At 42.8% G+C, this 22,743-nt stretch overlaps 1 protein-coding gene across 2 annotated transcripts in view; it reads left to right on the top strand.

Moving 5' to 3' along the window:
* The window catches only part of LOC109859673 (S phase cyclin A-associated protein in the endoplasmic reticulum), a 33,932-nt gene extending 12,425 nt beyond the window's left edge, over positions 1-21,507 (top strand). For both annotated transcript variants that reach the window (XM_020438145.1, XM_020438146.1), the window contains exons 11-15: positions 422-585; positions 15,580-16,039; positions 17,584-17,775; positions 20,145-20,318; positions 20,598-21,507. In XM_020438145.1, the coding sequence (XP_020293734.1) occupies positions 422-585; positions 15,580-16,039; positions 17,584-17,775; positions 20,145-20,318; positions 20,598-20,672 (1,065 nt within the window). In that variant the 3' untranslated portion in view covers positions 20,673-21,507. The remainder of the gene's footprint in view (positions 1-421; positions 586-15,579; positions 16,040-17,583; positions 17,776-20,144; positions 20,319-20,597) is intronic.
* Positions 21,508-22,743: the final 1,236 nt, after the last annotated feature.

The following is a 22,743-nucleotide window of genomic DNA, read 5'->3' as shown; positions in this document are numbered from 1 at the left end:
GAATATATTCTTAAATAAAGAATATATTCTTAATTTAAGAATATAGTCTTTTTCGATAGTGAGATATATATATGTTTTTCTACAGAGGCTTTTTATATTCTAATCAGTATATATTCTTATCAATATTACTTATTTAGAGGATTTTCCTCTTAAAATAAGAAACTCTTCTTGGCGCCTATTTTAGTATAAAATATACTTAAAGTAAGTGGGATATCCTCAAAACAAGAATACAATTTTTTTGGTGTATATATATGTGTTCTCGCGGTCGCGAGAAAGTGATTTTGTCTTTGAACTTTAAACAAAAGGAATATATTTCTCTATAACGGTATCTCCAATCTCGCTTTAAGGATCATTTGAAAGATACTTGATAAAAGTATCCCGTCGCAGAGTTTGTGACCATTACGTTTTTTCTGCATCACAGACTCTGACTAGTCTCGACGACCACGCTCAGACTCAGGATGTATCCGGCAATTCAACCGGAAGCGGTATGGTGGCCGCCAGTGCGACGCAATTGCTTTGCAGCCTGATCCCCGAAGAGCCCTTTGAGAAAACGATCCTGCAGAGCCGCGTTCGGGATATCGCCGGGTAAGTCCTACTATGAACTTTCAATTTATATGAGAGCACATCCTTTTTATATTATGATCCTGAAACTTCGACATCGCGATGGCGGGTCCCCCCTCCCCCCCCCGAACCTTTTTTAAAACGAAAATAACATTTTTATTTTAACGCGCTTATCTTCGAAAAAGCAACGGAAAAGCAAAGCCTAGAGAGTTCGAAACTCTCTGTCTCGTCCGCGTCACTCGCGGAAAGTCGTCGAAAAATGTTTTTGTGTTTTATATTTTTTTATTAATTCTCTCTCACGTCACGCTTTATATTTTAATAGATTTCTTGCGCGAACTTATCTATTTCTACACAAAAAAAAAAGTAATTTTTCTCAGCGAACTACGTGATTTTTTTGTTGCCGAAAAAATGCGCGCGTCCGATTATTAGTTAGAAAAATGGTGGACCATCAAAAGTAATCTTCGCGGACGACCGAAAGTATTATTTCTCACTGATTAGAGTAATCAGAGCGCGTAATTAGTAGCGCGTTCCACTTTTTTCCCTCCCCCCCTCCGGGTGATACGAACACCCTGCTGCGCGTAATTGCGGGCAATCATCTACAATGAAATCGTAACTTCTGTAACGTGTCTTTACGTGTGTCCTCTCCTTCCTTATATTCGATTTTTTTTTTGTTTTTATCTCACAACTCGACAAAAGAACCCGGGAGCCGGTGAGATTGGTATTTTCGATAAAACGCGGAGACCTTGTCCGAAAATAAATAACACAGAGCGATTTTTGCGAGCGCGAGAGACTTCGCGCGTTATTATATATATATTGCACTCGCAAAGAAAACTCGCGTGAAAAACATCCGCGTCGGTTCGCTCGCTCTCTCCGTCGCATTTCCCCGATGCTTATTATTATTATTGATCGCCGATAGATCTTTATCTTTTCTCACTCTCGAGCTGTCTGACGTGTATTTTCGCGCGCGCGCTCGCCCCGACATTTCGTCTGCGCTCGCGTGCGCGAGCTCGCTCGCTCTCTCTCTCTCTCGTTCAGAATTTCGCGCCGTGTTTGATCTGGTCGAAGTCATTTGTTGCGCAAACACCATCTCCAAGACGGCGCCTTTGAATAGAACGAAAGAAATAAAATGCGCTCTGGTGCGCTTTGATGCGCGCGCACGGCGACCACCCTCGCTGTAAAATACAGCAGTCGTTTGTGTCGCGACGTACCAATACCGAACTTAATACGCGAGTCACAGGCCCGCAACTGACAGGACGCAAACTGTGTTTTCGTTGCATCGCGCGCAAGATCTTCCCGATCTTCCCGTCGGGATGAAGACTCGCACCTGGGTCAACTTCCTCCGCGAGGACCCCCCAAAACGTTTCGGGTTTAACCCCTTTGCACAACGAACGAACGAACGAACGAACTCTCTCGCTTTCTCTCACCGTTTTTCTCTCGAGGTTCGAAAGAAACTTCGGAGACGCGAGATGTGTTTTATTTTTAATATAAAAAAAAAATAATAATAATAATCTCATCCTGTCTTCGTTATTGAACATTGTTGATTGGTAATCGCGGGGGTGGCTTATAGATGTTTGTATTTGAAACAAAAGGTCCGACACATCCGATCGTGTGTAAAAAATTATCGCGATTGTCGTATCTTATATACAGGGGAAGATTCGCGTATTTCTTTAATTAAGTCTCTCTCTCATTGCGCAATATAAGTAATTTCAAGTAGCGCGCGTTATAGCATCGTCTCTCTCTCTCTCTCTAAAAAAAAAAAGTTGTCTTGTTTTCCGTCGGCGTACTTTACACGTTGGGTGAATCTGCGAATTTCACGTTCACCGATCGTATACTGTCTGGCCTTGTATAATGAATGACGAAGGTGCGATCAGAATTATTGTCCAACCGCGTGCGCGCACACACACACACATCGGTGTGTAGTGTACACGTGTGCGCGCGCGTGCGTGTCTGTGGAATTATTATGATTAATTTCCTGCCGATGCGAGAAAGGCCTAGTCACGATTTTTACTCAGCGGCGATGGTTGCTTTTCGCTCGTATCTTTAAAGTGCGCAGATGTGTAACGGCGATCGATCATTTTGTACGTCGTAATACTTATTTGACGGTCGTTAAGTGCACTCGCCGTCACTCGGTTCCTCGAAATAAAATAAAAAAAAAAAAATATAAAAAAAAAAAAAAAGAAAGAAATAATACGCCGATCTTTTTACGCGCGCGCGCGCGCGCTTCAGAACCGCGAGTTTTCCTGCTGCCCCGCGAGATCTCCGCGTAATAATAATAACAATCGCGCAATTCCAATTAATCAAACGCGTTTACTGTTGCTTTCGCAGTAGAGGAGAGAAACGTATAACTATAACTACTATTTCGCAACGAGCGAAATCAATGTGGCGAACGAATCCGCACGACGACGTTTGCGCGTGTAATATTTGATGACGCCTGAGTGTGATGTCACTTGTGTGTCGCTGAATAACGATTCGATTTTATATTTGTACATTTTGACAGTCAATAAGTAGTTACGACGTAACGTAATGAATTGAGCACACAACGCGTATATATATATCTACGTAAATGTTGAATCTGTGAGCTTTTCTAGGTTACAGGATAGAGAAGTGTGTCGTGTTTTACATTAGCGTGACATGCGAGAATTGATTTTAGGATAAATAGCAATAAGGTGCGAAACGACAGGTAGAGATAGCCAAGGATCGGACTCGCGATAGATCGCGAGATCGCCAAGAACTGGCGATTGATTGCGAAAAAGATAAGCAGCGAAGTCAATCGAAGTCACAGAGAGCTCGGGATGAAATTATACTTTCGTTTGTTTGATAATTAATCAATATTTGCTCGCGGTGTGTTGTATTGGCAATAAAACCGAGTTTTATCATTCGATCGTACACATCTGTGAACACCATTTGCATATATTGCTGCTTTTATCGTCCGAATGTTTCTTTGCGTTAAAAAAAAAAAAAAGATGTTACTTTCTTTCGACACAAAAATCCAAAATTTCAGATTTTGAAAAAGAAGGAGTTAATTATGTATTGAAAATTTATAATTTAAACTAAAGAAAAAACAAGTTACCAAAAAGCACAAATTTCTTGATTGTAAAAATAAAAAATATAAATTATCGGTAGTTTTTTTTTTTTTTTTTTTTTTATCGCGTCGTGTGATGTTGACACGTATCGGATATCTCTTAAATCTTTTGATGGTGCATGAATGACTTCATAAAGTAACAGATGCGTCGTGTGAGGATAAGCAGATAAAAAATGTTTCTCTATCACGGTTTTTTATTCGTTAGTCCCACGTATCTCCGCAATCTTGAGCAAAGAAACGTCGGAGTGGGTCGCAGCTCTTCCGGGTATCGTTTTCCTACTTTTTTTTTTTTTTTAATGCCAACAATATTAACGATAATATATGCAGGTCATCTTGTTTTTTAGTTTAAACTTTACAACGCGTATGTAACGTAGATAATCGTGTTTCGTCGTGATTTTTTTTTACACACGTGCATTTATAAGATATTTAAGAAACCAGTGTTGAAAAAAAAAAAAAGCATTTAAATATCGCCGGGTAATATTCATTTATGCAAAAAGAACACGTCAGAGTTAGATCAGGAGTCAAAGCTGTGACCGCGCAAAAAGGCGATCGATGATGACGATGACGGACTGTTTCCGATAATTGAAAACTCTCGAAAATGTCGACGATCGGAACTTGAGCGTCGACTAATTCGCCAGAGAGAAAGCACCACGGGAAAAAAAAAATCAAGTTTGCAAACACTTTCATCGCTAATCCCGAAGCGAGTACCAAGGAAGGGATTGTGTGGTCTCGCGACGTCTATGTCTGTTTTTAATCGGGAATGCGATCGAGCGAGTAATTGGTAATCCACATTGGTAGTCAAGAAAAATTCGTGCTTCCGGTCTACGTCAATTCGGCGAGTGTTTTTTTCCCGCGCAAATTAAACATGTATCAATTAATTATAAGTCAATTTTAATTGGGGCGCCCAACTTCCGTATCTCCACCGGAGAAAAAACACGCCGCGAGTGAGAATTTCAATGCAAAGACGCGCGACGGGATTGTCATCAATTTGAACCTTTTCTCAAAGTATTGTATATGTTTCGCACCCCCTCCCCCCAACTCGCGATGAGATAAATCACAGTTTGCTCTGGTTAATTGGAAACGGGAAAACTCGACGCGATCTCTCGACGCGTTTTGTTTCTCTTCGCGGCTCGGGGATTAAATGGGCTTTCGATCAGCTTGTCGACGTCCACGAGTCTAAAATTTTCCTTAGCACACCCCCCGGAGGCTCGCGCCCTTCCGCCGCGCGCGCGCGCGCGTGCCCTCACCGTCTATTGTTACAAAGAATTAAAGGACTACCGTCTTAATCGCGCGCACAAAATGACACGTTCTATATACCGGGCGCGCGAACTTTTAAGCCCGCTATAATTAGGTCAGACTTAATCAATTTATATAAAATCGCATCTCGCGCATGAATCTCGCGAGCGTATGAAATCTATCGAGCGAAATCTCTCTTGACCCAAAATTGCAGAAAAAAAAAAACTGTCACTTCTCTGTAATTTCAAGCTTTTGTTTTTTTGCACATAATAAAAATCACTATAATAAAAATCTCGCATAAGAACAAACCGGACTTCGGAAAAGTTGATACTTGAGGATTAAGGGTTTCGCGTTGTTAAAAAAAAAAAAAACGCTCGTTCGAGCGCAAATTGCAAAAATAATTTGCGATGTAATCGTGGCAGGCAACGTGCACGTCAAACTTGACGCATTAATTAATGCGCCGCTAGACGAACACGGCGGGCTCGCGCATTTACTTAACGTAATAAGGTTCCCAGCGGCTTCTTCTAGCGTCTCTCCCTTTCCTCCCTCTCTTCCTCGTCGTCGTTCGCGCGCAAGGTAGGGTTTATTACGAAAATGAAAAGGCTACGTTTTAGTCGTGCAACATGATTAAATCGGGAGTTGCGCAAAACGAGGTTAGACGCGAAACGACGACGACGGCGGCGTGCGCGCCTGGTTCTCTTCCCCTTTGAAGAGCGGCGGGCAAAATCTATTTTATTAATATAACGGCGCTGCTGTTTGATCTGATAATTCAGTTTCGCCGTCCTAAAGAGCATTCTCCTCCCTCCCTGCCTCCCCCCCCGCTCTCCCGTTTTTCCTCCCGCCTCCTCCTTCCCTTTTTTTCCGACGTGCTCGCAACACCAAAGGCGGCATCTCGCGCGGCAAAGCGCACCTCCGATATCTCCCACTGGACATTTTCGAACTTTTCTTTTCTCGTTCCCCCCCTCCCCCCTTTTGACGGTGATGCCTCCCCCTCGCTCTCTCTTCTCCTTATCGATTTCATGCAAATACGATACACAACGCGGCGCGAGCACCTTGTGTATCGCGAGGAGAAAATAACAATAAATAGTTGATACACCGATAGCACGGATAGAGTTCGCTCTGATAAATGAAAACGGGATAGCTCGAGCAAGCAGCGGCGTAAATTCACAACAGGCAAATTCACTTTTGACGTGTTTTTTTCTCCCTCTCTATCTATCTATCTATCTATCCATCTCTTTCTCTAATGAAATTATCTGAGCAACAAACTCTCGCTTGCAAAACTATAAATCAAATTCACGCGAGATTCATCTCGATGAAAGAAAACTTGAAAAAGAACGCAATAAAAACCGTGTTCGACGTAAGAAGACGAAATGTTGTATGCGAATGTTGCACACACGTGTATTTTTTTTTTTTGTGAAGAAGAAAGACTCGGAGTTTTTCTCTACGTAATCGAAAACGACTCCGCGAACGAAGTCAACGCGTCGTCGGCGATTTTTTCTTGGACAAAGTCCAAGCGGACTTAGAGAGAGTCGCACACCTGTCACGTTCGAAGCGCGCGCTCGTGGGCGCCGTCCTGAAAGAGGGTTGCGCGAGGGTGGACACGGTTGTAGCCGGCAAGATCATCGGCGGTTGCGGAAGAAAGGGGGAGAAGAGAAGAAAAAACATCGCTGGGGGGAGGGAGAGGGTGAATGAGCGAGGCGGGCTGGGTACGTAATCTGCTAATGGACTCTCTCTCCTTTCCTCTCCCCGTCTCGTTCCTTCCTCCTCTCGCTCCCTCTCTGTTTCTCCTCGTCCAAATTCACCCTCGGTGCCGCTACACATCCCCGTGCCCTCTCAACCCTCTTTCGAACGGGCTCGGCGCTCATCGCTTCTCTCTCTCTCTCTCTCTCTTTCTCTTTCTTTCTTTCTATTTTGCTTCTCTTTTTATCTTTCTCTCTCTCTCTCTTTTACTGTACGAGCTATCGGCGACCTACGCGCACACGCCCAGTCGTTTGCTATATTCTTCGTATTTTTGTTGCGTTCTGTTTTTCTACGTGTTGCTCGCAGGAGTGGTGGTCGATACACCGCGAATCGGTTAGCGTTTCGTGCACACGCGCGGCTTTGAAAAAAATTACACGTGTGAACTTTGGAAATCGTATTGAGAATTTGCAGAAAGAAAAAAAAAAGTTTTTCCAAGTACAAAAGAAAGATTGCAGAGAAAAAGAATTTCTCGATTGAGAGTTAAGCGCGATTGAAGAAAAATAATGATACTTCGGGAATTCATTTCCCGCGCGCGGGGAAACGTTCGCAAACGATGATAATTCAACCTAATTTCTCTTCTCCGAACAAAGTTGTTCTGTGGAATTCGCGAAAGAGAACCGGCGAAACACCTTACGTATCTTTCCGCGCGTGCATTCAATCGCAGATTGCTCGCGCACGACTTTTTTTTAATTAATTCTTTTATATATGTATATATATATATATATATATATAAAACTTCAGACATGCAAATAGCCAACTGAATATTGCATTAAATTCACGAATGGCAGATATCATCCGCTCGCATAAATAATGAGTTAAATTATTACCGACAATGCATACGCGCCGGGCGAATTAATTATGATGACATTGTATTTTATCTTGTAAATGTTACACGCGTGCGCAAGCAATAAGTCCTCATTTTGCAATTATTATTAATTATCGGATCGATTGTATGATATACACGCGCGTCGTTTTATTTTAAAAGCGTATAAATATACAATTTTAACAACGCGAAAATTCAAATCCGAGCACACGAGCGCGCGCGCGCGCGAATTTAATTTATTTTTACGAATGCACACAACGAATAATATCTGCATCTGTAAATGTTATCACTTAATATTGTTATCACTCGCGCTTTTTTTTAAGTGGATTGGATTTTAAAGGTTTTAGCGTACGTAACTTCGAGAGCAACGCAAATTTAATTTGCAAATTCTTGTTAAAATAGATGTACCGCGTTTTTCTCTCGTGTGATGATTATATTTTTTTTTTTAAAAAAGCGGACTTGCACTAATTGGAAATTCGCAACAATTGTGTTTTTTTTCTTTCTTTTTTTTTTTTCGTTTTTACGCGTTTCATTATCGCGTCGGTGTTTTGTTAATAATTACACGTATACGTTCCATCTGGATAATCGACTTGTGCCACTCGTTCTAAATCTACGTTTATCGCATCGAGTTGCATCATGGATCATAAATTCGAGGTAAAAGTCTAGTTTGGCAATTCGGACGCCAAATTAGACGGCAGATGCAGCTCCTCGAGTATCAGCTGGCGCGGCCGGGTGTCGGTCAGTGATTCATTTTCAAAGCCTTTCAGCTCGTGTCGTGCAATCGTCGAAGAAGAGAGCGCATCTCTTAATCCTTGCCGGCGTTAAATGTATTTTATAAACACACACTCGATATGTGCCACAATATCGATGTAACAAATCGACGTAACACAATATGATCTAACGTTAATTCGTAATAAAAGAATAGCTTCAAAATATAAAAGTTTGTGATAAAATAAAACTATTGCGCGCGATATGTGAGCGATGTGCAAATGAAACGTTGTTTTTTTTTTTTTTTTGTACAAAACAACGGGTCGAAATTTGCTCACTTTTGAACAACTTGAAAGATTACGCGTCGAGCTTCTTTCGGCCTTCGACAATTTCGCGGCGCAAGAAAAGGGAGTCTTTAACAATAATAGTGCTGTCAATGACAGCAATGACAAGAGGAGCGGCAGTAGTAATGGGAACCGCGGGATTGGAGCCGAGTATTTGATCAGGCGGGATAGGGGCGCAAGAGTAGAAATAGGCCGGAGCGGCTGTTCTTGTTCCCATTCTGCTAAGTGGCAAGCTTCAACGTTGTCTATTATCCCTCCGCGCGTATATACTCGCCCCCCGCGCATCGGGGGTTATAGGCTGCTTTAAACGACGTCTAAGAAAGAAATCCGGGTGTTGACTTTGACATGGCGAAATACACCGTACACACTCTTCCGCAAGTGAAACAGCGAGGTTCCATTGCCGTTCCATTGCGTGTGACGAACGTGTTTTTTGGAAAAATAATACGATGTATCCAGAGAGAGAGAGAGAGAGAGAGAGAGAGAGGGAAAGAGCACACTGTTTAAATATACACTACACAAAAAAACACATTACACTTGTTTTTTGTTTTTTTTTTTCCTGTAAAAAATACGATGATTTTAATGAAAAGGCGATCAAACATTTTTTGCATATACTACTAGTTTATTGTGAAAAAAAAAAAACTCTGATGCGTATTTATTTGCGCGGTGAATCGCGCAAAAGGTTTAGTTGTTTTATTCATATTGACGAAATATCAATCAGTGAATATGTTCGCTGAATGTTTTTTTTTTTCTTTTTTTTTGTTTTTGGAAAAAAATTTATTACTTTGCTTAGTGTGTTTGCGAGCGGTGTTAAAAATTGTATAGATACCCATAAAAAAAAAAAAAAACTGATCGATTCGTTCGAGACGGAGTTAATGTTAATGTTTCTTTTTTAGAATATATATTTCGTTCGCGCTTCGTTTTCTGCCGAGAATGACCGATGTATATTCTCTCTTGTATAAGAGAGCATATTTTTATGTAAATATACCAGACGCGACCGTGAGCTGCCATTTTGTGCGAGAGAGGTGCGCATCTCTTCTTCCTCGGAAATATTGGATTTCCGTAGGTAAACATAAATTATTTTTAGAAATTCTACTCTACGTATAAACACGCGCAAACGGCGTACTCCGTCGGCAACGAATACATTTCGCTGGCATGTTCATAACATATTGAATATCGGTAAATGGTCTCCAGTCAACAGAGAACTGAAAATCGGTTATTAAAAAATTCAGGTTTACAGGAAACCGGCGCACGGATTTTACACCGTCGCTCATAATGGATGCGGGCGCAATATTTTTTAGCAATTTCGACAAACGATCACAAAGTGTGTTTTTTTTTTTTTTTCCCCTCCCTAAATTAAGCGCAAACACACACATCGGTCTCGTGCGCGCGCATCGGTCTGTCTAGAAATATAATCGGTGTGTTTTCACAGTTAGACATAATAAAACAATTTTTTATGACGAACATATTGCGATCATTTGTTTCAGAGAATATTCTTTCAATTTTCGTCATTTTTCCAATTTTATCGCGTTTTTACTATTATTTCCATTCTTCATCTGTATTTTTCGATTCTTTCTTTTATTTGCTTTCTATAATTTCCGAATTATTTTCAACAGCATCGCGCTCTTGATTGTGTGATTTTATTGAATTGGGAAAAAAAAACTCATCGAATTTCTATCGAAATTCTCGTATTTACTTTATTCGCATTTTCTTGTGCGCGCACGCATACGCACACAACACACACACACACACACACACACATACATAGTTTGAGCAAATTTACGGTACGCTCGACACCGTCGCTATGCTCGGCCAAGTCGCGTAGAGAGAGAGAGAGAGCGGAGCGCCCTTTACCCTACGCTCATCCCCCGGTACCCAGGATACTATATACGTGTGGAGTACCGTACTGCTGCGCTTCATCCCCCACTCCATCCGAAATCCTGGCGTGAATGCATTACGCATCAACGAATCCGGAGTAGCAATATCCTGAGTTGCTGGATGTTAGAGCTTCGGGATTATAATACATTACCAATTCGACGAAGACCACGGCCATTTGACCTTGTTTCAGACTTTATTTCGCGTGCTGACGTTCTCTCTTATTGGTCTTTAATACAAACTCGTAGGGAGACAGAGAGAGAGAGAGATTTTAAAACACTATCGCGCTACGCGCGCGCGCGCGCGCGAGCGATATAGTGTTTTAAAATCAGGACAGAAAGAAAGCGCTCGCTTTTTTTTTGAGCGACATAGTCACTTCAAGTGCGTTGAAAAAAAAGTTTTATTTATTTATGTAATAAAATTATCGCGCAAAAAATTATTGTCCGCGATATTAATTAATTACATTATTCGCAGCTCGCTATAATATATCGATTAATTTGCAACACATTGTTTTGCAAATCGAATGAGCGTGAGCGAGTTAAGAATTAAAGTCGATTCTCTCTCGATTGGTTTGTTAATTTTTTGTCGCTTTTCCGCGACGCTTATTAGTTTTCGGCTATTTGCGTCGCGGATTTTGACAGTTCGCGGATTATACGCGCGTTACGATTTGTTGCGATTTCGGTGAAATTAATTTTGAAACAACGTGCGGAAATATATGTATCGTAAAATCGATGGCGCGCTCGCGCGCGCGCCTGTAGTGTTCTCTACTTAATAAATAAATTGTGTCTGCTTTTATACGGTTTGAAGGGTCGAAATAGCGAACAAGTTTTCGCGCGACACCAAATAGCCGCCCCGACTACGCGGTAGTAGGTACCCCGTTCCTCTCTCTCTCTCGCTTTTTTTCCAACTCAATGACTCAATGATACGCGACTGTCATTTACACACTTCTGCCATTTCGTTGCGCAAACATGCTCTATTGTCGAAATAGCGAAATGGCACTTCTGTCCCGGGCACGTTTGTCCGGCGCGCTGAAGAGAAACACTTTTATATCCTCACGTTGAGAATTTTACCACCGTTATTCCAGCGACGGACAGCTATTCTTCCGATGGGATTTTTCAAGTGCGGTTAATATTATAAAAAAATTTTTTTTTTTTTTTACACGTTAAACGCGACAATATTGTTAACCCTCAAAAAGACAAATTTGTTTGAAAATAACATCGAAATACTCGCGAAATTTATTGCTCCGTCGCTCTTTGTCAATCCGGGATAATAAATGTCGCAATTATTCTACTTTTGTGCGCGCGCGCGCTTTCTCTCTCTCTCTCTCTCTCTCTCTCTCTCTTTCCTCAGCGCGCGTCATGATGATGCATTCCGTATTTCCAGCAGCTGTACGCTCCGTTCGCCGCAAATCATATCCTGATTGATTTACAACATTAATTCCGAAGCGCAAACTCTCTCGCGTATGATTCACGCGCGTTTCCCGCGCGAAAAAACTTGTTGCGACAATTTTCCGAGCTTTCAGATGGAAAACCGCGTCGCGCGGTTACTCGCTCGAATTAACAGAAAAAATTGTTTCCGTTTATTTTTTATTTCCGTCCCGTTTGTCAAAGTCAAGCTGTATATATTTTTTATCGCCCGATGATTTACAGACGCGTGTGTGTAGCACTTACAACAACAACGTACTCCAATCTCGGTGACATTTAGTTTTCGACGCGCAATCTCCGCGCAAATCCCGCAATTGCCGCGACCATTTGCACATAGCAAATGTAATATATAAAGTGATAATTCTTTATTTGTGCACTCGCGCGTGTTTGTTCATTATATTATAAACAAAAGATGTTTTTACGCGACCGTTACGGGAATTATGTACAAAAAAGCGAGATGGTCGAGTGTTGACGCGCGCAACACCGTAAAAACACCGGAAACTGCAGGACGCGCGCGCGCGCGCGCTCTCGTATAATCTCGGACACGACACACAAATTACGAGCCATCCATCCGATTACCCTTCTCGGGAGGGTATCTCCCGCGGACCTTTTCCCGTTCCGTAAAGTGCACTCGGCGCGGTAACAGCGGGCAAATCGCATAAGCTACCGCTGCTAAGTCGCGCGCGGGAGTGCGCGCGCGCGCGCGGAGGGATGCGGAGACGAGCGTAAAGATATGCACCCTCGCGAGCTCGCTATGAAATAATCATATGGTTAGCTAATGGCAGCCTCCGGGGGTAGCTGTCTCTCTCTCTCTCTCTCTCTCTCTCAGTCGTTCACCCTCGCGTTCCGCGCGTAACGCGGTTGCATACTGCGGGAGGGGGCGGGACGAGAGGATAATAAATAAATTCGATGTATTTTGACCCCCCGCAAACATTCAATGATAGATCGCAATCTCGGGTCGTCGGCGGCGGCGCGATGCACCCCTCCGAGACGAACGCGCACGAAGATCGAGGGGACACATCTTTCCGGTGCGCTCCCTCTCCTCTTCCTCCAGAGATGTGTCGGTAAATGACAGATTGGGAAATTTTTTGGGGAATTTTTGGGCAGTTCAAATAACTGCCTTCACGTCCACCCGAATGATTAATTAACTTGCTAATAGTAGTTACAGCTTTTATTTTACAGCTCGTGGTGAGGGAGTAACATTAGTATATATCTTCACTTATGTTGATGTAAAACGCAGATGTAAAACGTGGGATTGCGCGCGGAATTGTTCGTTTCACTGTGATGTAATTTTTTTCCACTTGCTCGACATCCACTCGCATCTCTATCGCACGTTGAATTTCACGAAGTATCCGTGAACGAAGCGCAACATATATATTGCGCTTAACAAAACATAGTTTTTTTTTTGGTTTTTAATAATTTGTGATCTAATAATCACACGAGGATGATCTAATATTGAACTTTAGGGAAGAGTAAAGTATGAACGCATCCCCTCGACGTTTTTGCTGAGAAAGGACCCGCGCGCCATCGCGCCAAATTGGCCGGTTCTGTGGTCGCGGAACTGGATCTCGGGTCCAATCCCCCTATCAGCTAAATCGACTGGCATATACCGCCTCAATTGCATGATTATGAAAGTATGATTCAATGTTTCGGGCCAGGCGAGTGAATGGAATCAACTCGGTTCGAAAGGTTTTTTTTTTTTTTATCCTTCTTCCGTTAAAGGGTTAAAAGATTGAGCGATCCTTGAAGATCGCCGACTGACTCTCACAGACAGTGAATCTCGCATCGAGCGACGGTGCAACGATTGGCAAGAGATTGGGGAGGGGGAAAGGGAGGGAGGGAGTCTCGTTCGATCATGCAAAATTATTGCGTTCGAGGTGACACACGGTCGTCTCCCTTGTTCCCAACTGTCGCTTTGTGTTGTTGCAGGTTAGCGGCGAGAAAGGGGGGAGGGAGAGAAATACGTCATGTAATCCGGCGCGCAATCGTAGTTACGTGTCGAGCGATTCTAATTCGCGTTCCTAATCCAACGCGATCATTCCGCTGCATTTTATTAGCGAATTTGCTCTCTCTCGACGCCAATACCATCGCGAATACGGTGTACGCGAGGGGTTCGTGTTCGTCCATTGTATTTGTCGCTTTAACGGGAAAACGAGCTTAGAGCGTTATATGTCGCGCGGAATAAAAACAGATTTTGCATTTGATACTTTTGTTCTCTCTCTCTATCTCTCTCAACATGTGTCATAAAATGTTTTTTTTTTTATGGAATTTATCTTTTTATTTGTAAAATTTCTCTCTCTCTCTTTCTCTCTCTCTCGTGAAACAAAAGCGCAACGCGCATCGGTGCGATTTTTGTTTTTCGCTAATAAATAAATTTTCTCAAGATGCAACAAAATTGAGCCGAGCTTTTTCTATCGGAGATTCCGAAATCGGATAACGCGAAAGTGCTCGCGCGCGGAAACCAGCGAGATTGGCTCGGCCAGCTAGTTATGATTAGACGCGACAGTTGGTCCTCTCTTCGAACGAAACGCGGTATCGAAAAGGGCGGTGCACTTGCTCTCCGTGTATTATATATTCCAATACTCATTGACGCGGGTCTCTCTCTCTCTCTCTCTCTCTCTCTCTCTCCGAGCGAGCGTTTGTATGGGTTTCTGCCGTGAAGGGTCGAAGGGGGAGGGTGGCGATAATACGCGCTGACAGGCACGCACCCCCTCGGGCTTGCGCGCGCGAAAGGGGATGCTGCTCCTCTACGAGAAAGGAAAACATATACATACAACAACCCGATAGAATGAGCATCGCGTGCGCCGACGCTTGCAGCCCCCCTCCGATCACCCCTCCCAGATCCCATCATAGCGGTCTCTTCCCCTTTTCTCTCTCTTTCTCTCCTCTTCTTGTTTTGTCTCTCTTGCTCTCTCGACGTGCTCGGAATTATACGCACTGATGTTATAATCCTCTCGTGTTACGCCGTCGCACATGCTGTCCTGTAAGCAATACATTGTTTTTTTTTTTTTTATCCTTCATCTCCCTTCCAGCGCACCATCCATATGCACACTTCGCTGCCGCATGATCGTCCGGTGATCGACGAGCGCCGATTGTCGAGAATAACGTCGAAGTGCGATCCTTCGTCGGCGACGACGACGACACGGGGGGGGGGGTCGACGGCCTGTCGCGTTTGAATATTGAATTGTTCGTTTCTCCATTTAGAATATAGATTGTTTCCGCGAGTAAAACGCAAAGATAGATTTACGCGCTTCCATCATCGGCGCCATTCTTCTTCAGGGTTTTGTTTCTCTTGACACACACTCTCTCAATCTTCGCTTTAATAACTAAAGCAAAAAAAAAAACGCGGTGAACGTTTGCACATCGCAAGCTTCGAAATATGAATATTCTTTCGTCTAAAGAGAATTATTTTCGTTCGGTGTTTCCTCGCGAAAAGTTTATATAATCGCGACGCGCTGTGGCGCAAATTAATTTCAAATTCATTTTTCGCGATCTCTTCTCACTCATAGACGAGTGATTTTTTTTCGAGCTGCCGCAAAAAAAATTTTGTTGTGCAAAAAAGAGTCGAGAGGTAAATTCACAAATTCCAAAAAAATAAAAAAAAATAAAAATAAAAAAAAACATTCTCGGACACGTCTCGGCTCGACGTGTCCGGCGCGACGTACAAGAGGATCCGAGGAGATAAAAACGAAAAAGCGCGAGCTTTTCTCCGAAGAGTGTATACATTTATATACGTCGCTAAAGTAATAATATATGCGTCGAGAGAATTCTTTTTTTGTGCTTCCTCAGATATCTGGTAGCGGGCGGCTTAGTGGATCGCGTGTCACGCCACAGTCGCGCCCTGATCGAGACGGATTTTTTTCCGGATCATCAGGAGCAGGAGTCGCCGGTGCTTGTATCGTCTTACGATCTCCTATCGCGTATCTGCGGCCATCTGAGGCGCGTCGTCTCGGGCGTCGATCAAGATAATGTCAGCGTGCACCACGGATGCGAGGGTGGCGGCAGCAACAACAACAACAACGTCGAGCAAACAAGCAACGAGTCGCACTTGCTTTCGACCTTGTCGGCGACCGAGGCATCGGGTGCGATCGGCGCGCTTTACGCCGCGGTCGCGTTCACGCCGCAGAATCAGAAGGGAGCCTCGCCCACGCCGAACCAAGTCGCGTTCACGACCGCCGCGAGGAATCTGGCTGGTCGCGGACTCGAGCTTCTGAAATCGATCGCCGAGCTCGATCTTCGATCGCTACAGGTACGTACGACTACTTTGATTTCGAATATAAAACGAGATTTATATTATTTAAATATAAAGCTGAGTAAAATTTCGATACAAATAAATATCGCATAGATTTAGATATACCTGGTGTTTATGTTGAACGGATGTTAACAGTTTCGAGAGCTGCGAGTTGTTACTCGCACTCTCGGCACTCTCGGATTATCATTATACTCCTATCCTTCCGCGTTTCCAACAACGCGAATGTGCGCGCATTCCGCTCCGATATAAAATTAATTCCGCTCCAATTTCGACACGTTTCTCAGACACTTGGCGCTATATCCGCATTGTTTCATTTCGAAATTTATTCATTCGATATGAAAATTGCATTCAGCTCGAAATATAGACTCATTAATAGATAGTTGCAATTAGCGCGCGCGCGCGCATTAACTTGCGATAAAAATATAATCTGTAATTTGACGCACGGTTGTGTAGATATAATTCCGCTAAATATATCTTCGCGCACACACACAAATTCACTTTAGAAACCGATATATCTCGGTAAGTTGTCGATATTTTTAGGTATCTCGAATAATTCAAGTATGTAGAAGAGAGTCGAAATACGCATTAGATTCGCCATAAGCTCCATTACTCTTTAATTCGCAACGCGGTCTTCGATTCGCTCCCCCGGCGCGTCACCCTGCCAAGGATGCCGCCGCCGCCGCTTGTTGCCGCCAACAATGCGGCTTATCGTTGGAGGGCGCCGATGGAGTGCGTGATGGAGATATCATGTATCGCGCGAGGGGGGTTCGCCTGTCAAGACGGTAAAAGGGCCTCCCGTCAAGTTCTCTCGGGGCAGCGAGAGCTGCCGACCACGAATTGAATCGGGGCGGCGCCGTCTCTCGCGCCCTCTCCCGTCCCGCAAAAACCATAAGGGCTATATCCCGGTTTGCCCCCCGCGGGAGGGCCCGTGCCCCCCCTTGTGGCGGTCCCGCGGGAGCGCCCGTCGATTATCCCGCGGGAAACGGCCCTGATGAACCCCCGCGTGCATTTGTTTTGCGCGTAAAAACAACCGACGGGTTTATTATCTATTCTCTTTGGGCCTGTGGTCCTTGCGAGTTGCGGTTTTAGCCGCGACAAAAGCCGTTCGCCACCACGGGATGAAAGCGCGTCTTAGATTTCAACGGGCTTAACAAGGATCCACCTTGGGAGAGGAACTCTCGGTAATTTAAGGTCAAGGAAGGAGAAGAGCGGAGAATTATATCGATACCCCCGTATTAAGCGCCATTGAACACGTTACTCTACATCGGATTTACGTGTAAGCTAGCGGCGATAGTATTACAAAAGAGAGTCTTTCTATTCGTCGATCGAGTTTATGAATTTTTTATTAATTCAAGCTTTTTAAAGTGCGCGCGCGCGCGCGCGAGCGAGCGATTATTGATGTAAAATATTGAACAAGAAATAAGCTTCGTTATTTAATCTTTTTTTAATACTTGCAGAGCGCGCATTGAAAAAAAAAAAAATAAAAAACTACGCGCGCCTTTCGAGTATGCGAGAAAGAATCATTTGTCACATAATTGCAGAGTTTCTTGGGCGCCGAAGGCACGAGCTTGCAGTGGCGCCTGATAGCGAGTCATCTGATAACTCGGTTTTCCCGAGATTCCTTATCAGACAACAAGGAAACGGGGTCACCGCCGAACGCGAGCGGTATTCACATCCTATCGACGTTGTTCGTGGTGCTCGGTTATTTTGCTCTCAACAATCCGGACAATCAGGTATGCGTATATTTTATTATTATTACTCGCAGCGGATTCCTCGCAAGAAACCAATTTTTTTTTTCCGCGAAAATATATTGTCGAATCTCGTAGTGATTTTTCGGGCGAGAAATTTTCTCACGTTTTTGACGTTAACGCCGTATTTAGCCGTTTTTTTTTTTTTTTCGTTTCATCTCAATTCTCGCTCTAGTTTTCTTTGACCGTAATAATAACTCGAGTCACCCGGTACGTTCCGCGTGAAACGAATGCGCTGGATGGCGTGCAACGCGCGTTTACCAACGAGAAGGAAGAAGCTGTTAGACACAACACACTCAGCGGACCTCCCATCAATATACGGCCGAACGCCGTAAAGATATATTTACGACGTTCCGTTCCATACGTCTCTCCCGACGCGCGTGCACGCGCGCGATCTTTCTGTCACGTGCGCGGGCCCATCAGCGAGAATCGCGAAGTCGCGTGGAAACTCAACTAATTTATATACGCGACGCGTTAGAGCGAATCTGATATCTGAGAAAATGGATTTAAATAGATTTATTAAGAATTATATATATATATATACGTACACGCGCATTGTGTCTCTTTTCGACGCGGCTTTACCGCCGTCGCAAATTGGATTTTGAATTTTAGTTTTCGTTTTTATTTCGACAATAAAATTTGCGGAATAGAAGAATTACATCCGAGATATATGTAAATTAATTATAAAATATTAATTAATTTTGAAATATTTCTGGATTATTGTAAATAAAAATTTCAAAGTTACGTTGAACTACATATATAGGTAGTTTTCTTTGAAAATTGTCTTCACAAAATTCTCGAGAACGAAAACGGAACAGAGATGCATTTTTTTTTCGAACAAGGTTTCACGCGTTCCTCGGAGTTTATTAACATTTTTCAATTTGAGATTACTTATACCCGCGAGAGATTGATGAAAAAACTCTGAAGTAAAAGACCGCCACCGCGCAGCAGCACCGATCCTCCTCGCGCGTCCACACACATCGATCCCGCGAATGCATGAATCGGGGATGTAACGCTGAGTGCACCGCCGATGTCGCGCATTCGTCTTTCAGCGCTTTTTTAAGGCGCCGCTCTCAAGAGCCGACCCTCCGAGAGTAACTGCCTCGGGAAAATCGTCTTCCCCGCGAGAGAAAGAGAGAGAGAAAATGGAAGAAACGAGACGCTTTTAAGCTCGTACGAGCATCTGCGGCAGCCAAGGTTATCGCGCCTCGACGCGAGATGTGTGTGTGTGTGTTACCCACCTTCTTCGTTCGCGATCATAAACACGCACGTCTGCTCTTTGGGCTTTTTGTCGATGGTCGTAACCAAATTCGAGAAATGGATTTTTTTGCGGTGGCGCCGCGGTTGGTGCGCCCCTGTATATATATAATTTACTGCTTTTCTTTTATTTTCCACTTCAGTCCCGGTTCATTAACCAACCCTTTGCTCGCTTTGCTCGTCGTTAAACGCTTATTTTTGTATCTATCGTAATATCGAGAATATAATTGCGCACAGGATACAACATACTCGCCTCGAACTAAAGATACATCGTGTGTGGAAAGTTGTGTTTATTACTGTCTTCACTTAAGTTTGTCTAAAAATAGCGCAAATCTAAATAAAGTGTAACGTCTGAAAAACGCGTCCTTCGCAGAATATCGCGGTCGTTACCGATCCAATTAAGGAGCCGTGTACAGACAATGAAGAATTGATGCGACACCTAAGTTTTTGTCAGAAAACTCGCGTAATCCTTCGTAAATAATCTCGTCGCAAAATCAATCAGCGAGTTACTTTATTACCGTCAGCGATAATACGCGAAACGTTTGTGCGTATATACACGAACAACGTAAAGGATGATCGCAGGCACTTAAACGCGGAAGAACTTAAAAAAATACGGGTTGCATGACGCGCCCCGGAGGAGATGCGTAAAAAAAATGTGGGCATTTCCTGCAAGAATTGCTTGCAGGTGTGCGACGTTCAACGCGGCGGCACTATAGACGCAGATGTCCGACGTCTTCTCGCGGGGTGAAGGTTTCCGCGACACCTGAGTGTCACCTTCTCGGAGTTCTCACGCTCTTTAAGAAAATTGCTCGGTCGTACCTTAATCGAGTCGTAGTCTTCGAGTTTCCGTTTCGAGCATCATGCGGGTGATTTGTAATTAGAATCCTCGTCCGGTTTACCGGACAAGTCTTTGTTTATACCCGGCTGAATGTATTATACTTGCAACTTGCGAATGTGCGCGCGATTTTCTACGTTGTTTTGTTTTTTTACGGACCTGCCCATTTGCGAATTTTTGTCTACGAACAAGGTTCTTCGAGACTGTTGCGCTTCGAGAAGATGACAAATAATAGCCTGTACTTCGGGAAAATCTGTTGCAGCTGGTTCTTCAGTCGGCCGGCGCGGGTCCTAGCGTTCTTCAGCAATTGTGCACCTTGCCGTTTCCTTTTTACGGGGATCCCAGATTGATACCGTACACGTTGCCGGCGTTGCTGGCGGCCACGCACAACAATCCCGAGGCGATGGCGATATTGTCTTGCGAAATGTCGTACGAGGTAAGTGAACGATTGTCGACGAAATGTCGAGTAGTGTTGTCAGAGCGTTTGAGCAAAAAAAATCTGTTTTCTGCGAAAAAAAAGATTGACGTGTACCACAAAAGTTTCGGTTGGCTTCACAAAAATGTTTAAAAAAAAAAAAAAATGAATTGAGAAAAAAACAGATACAATTGCGTTCTCGAATCTCATTTGGTCGTTGTCGAAGACGATTTTATCTCTCAATACGTTGCGCTTCAACGTTTGACAACCGTTGAATAAACACACACATTGATTTTACAGTTGCTGGAACAGTACAGAAATTCCGACGAGGGTAAATTGAATCCTCTGGTGCGTTTGCTGAAGAATAACGTCTAGTCCGTCGTGTTTCGCTAACATCGCTAAAATAAATTCAATTCCGTCGTCTTACGAGTTAAATCGTTAAATCTCCGCTACGCATGCATCCGGATCCGTTGATCGATCGTTATGTTAACTAACCACAAAACGTAGATGTTGAATAGAATATTTCTACGATATTAAGATAAAAACAAAAAAAAAAAAACCGAATAGGAGAAGAAATTTTCTCAAAATGCGATTATTTGTATAGTCATATCGTCACTGCGTTTAATTTTAGAATTTCGAGAATGTTAATTTCCTCTTTGAGAGAGAGACCAATGCGCGCGTTCCTTCTTCGAGTTCGGCGATAAAATCGCCGGTGTGAGATTAAATTTAAATCGAAAATAACGCGAACAAAAAATACGTATGTTAATTTAGACTTAGACCAGTGCTTCCTATCCGAAACCGTTTTTGGTCGCCTATTTACAGTCGCAACACGATGACACAATCGGATTATATATTCTGCTTTATTTCCGAGTCCACCATGTACACCATTTCTGACTACAATATATATACACACATATATACACCATTTCACTTCTGCAGATATTATTACGAGATACAGATGGAAATTTTTTCTCAGTCGATTTGAGAGATTTTTCAGTGTGAGCATCAAATTTCAAATCGATAATCTTTTAACAATGTTTTATGAATTTTATGAGAACTTTTTGCGAAAAAATGCATATTGTAGAATTTCGATGATTTTTTTATACATAACGCGCGAAGTGCTCATTTAAATGGCGATATATTTATTTCGAAAAATATAGCCGAGATAAAAACTAAATTATATATAAATAGAAAAAAAAACAAAATAAATATAAAAAAAAATAAAAAAAACAACGCGACATTAACCGATCTCTTTTGAGTGAACTATAGCACATCCGTGATAAATGTGCGCGGAATAATTTATTCTCTCCGTTGCATCTCTCAGTAGCGACTATTACCTGTCGAAATTACCTGTCGTCTCGGCGAACGAATGACGACAATAAACATCACACGGGGCGATCACACGCGGATAATTTAAGCTAGACTGTAAGTAGATACTCAAAGTTATCACGCCGCGCTCTCGTGAGTTCATCATTTCGAGCGATGTATAGGGTTTTGTCGCGTTTGCTAAATAATAAAAAGTGCAAAACTCTCGGCAGAACAAGCTCTCCCTCGCCGCTAAGTTATTCGACGCGAGAGAAAAAGAAAAACGATATATAATTTGTTTGTTCAAAGTCTAGATCGCGCAAGTCTCTTGTAAAATACACAAAAAAGTGCGAGCTCTGCCGAGAATTTGAAAAAAGTTCGCGACGAAGAAAAGTATCGTACCAATCGAGAAAGGAAAAACAAACGCGCGAATTATCTGTGAATCTAGTCGTCTTTAATGTAGATCCTATATAGTTGCAATTAATATATATTATGATTACACACACACAAACACACACACACACATCTTGTATTATAAATATTTTTTACTACCGTCCGTTCCCACACGCGTGCCAATGTGTATCGTGCAAAGAATGTGTCTTCGAATAGGCCTTCTGACGTAGTGATCGCGTGGTTTGTTTACGGCCCGATATATATATATATGTAGAAAAGTAGAGAAAATATAGTTCGCGATGAGATGATTGTATGTGAACCACGTAAACCGTGTATCCGGTAATAGTTTTTGAATTTAGAGAAAATCAATTTTGTGAGTTGTAAATTATTATTTCTATTTCGCGCGTGCACCGTGAAGAATTTTTTTTTTTTTTTTCTATCTGATATTTCACGATACCGTCTCACATTTGGAAGAAATTTTACAGTTACCGAGTTATTTATGATGAAATTTATAAATCTAAAAAAACATATTATCGCTCAATTATATTTGATATTTGTAAAATATCGCAATCGGTGCCTGTTAACCTGAGAGGTACTGGTTTTCGTGGCTGCAACACATGCATTTGTGCAATGTCCTGCCAATGCAATTTATATTGTAAGTGATGTATCATATTGTATGGAATATTTCAGAAAAGAAATGTGATAATTCGGCAATATTTTCTTTGTCAAACTCGACTCTCCTCTGTCT

The sequence above is a fragment of the Pseudomyrmex gracilis genome, unplaced genomic scaffold, assembly GCF_002006095.1.
Source record: "Pseudomyrmex gracilis isolate BER0280 unplaced genomic scaffold, ASM200609v1 scaffold_278, whole genome shotgun sequence".
Classification (NCBI taxonomy): Eukaryota; Metazoa; Arthropoda; class Insecta; order Hymenoptera; family Formicidae; genus Pseudomyrmex; species Pseudomyrmex gracilis.
The sequence above is the reverse complement of the archived record's forward strand: the minus strand, read 5'-3'. Positions and strand labels throughout refer to the sequence as shown.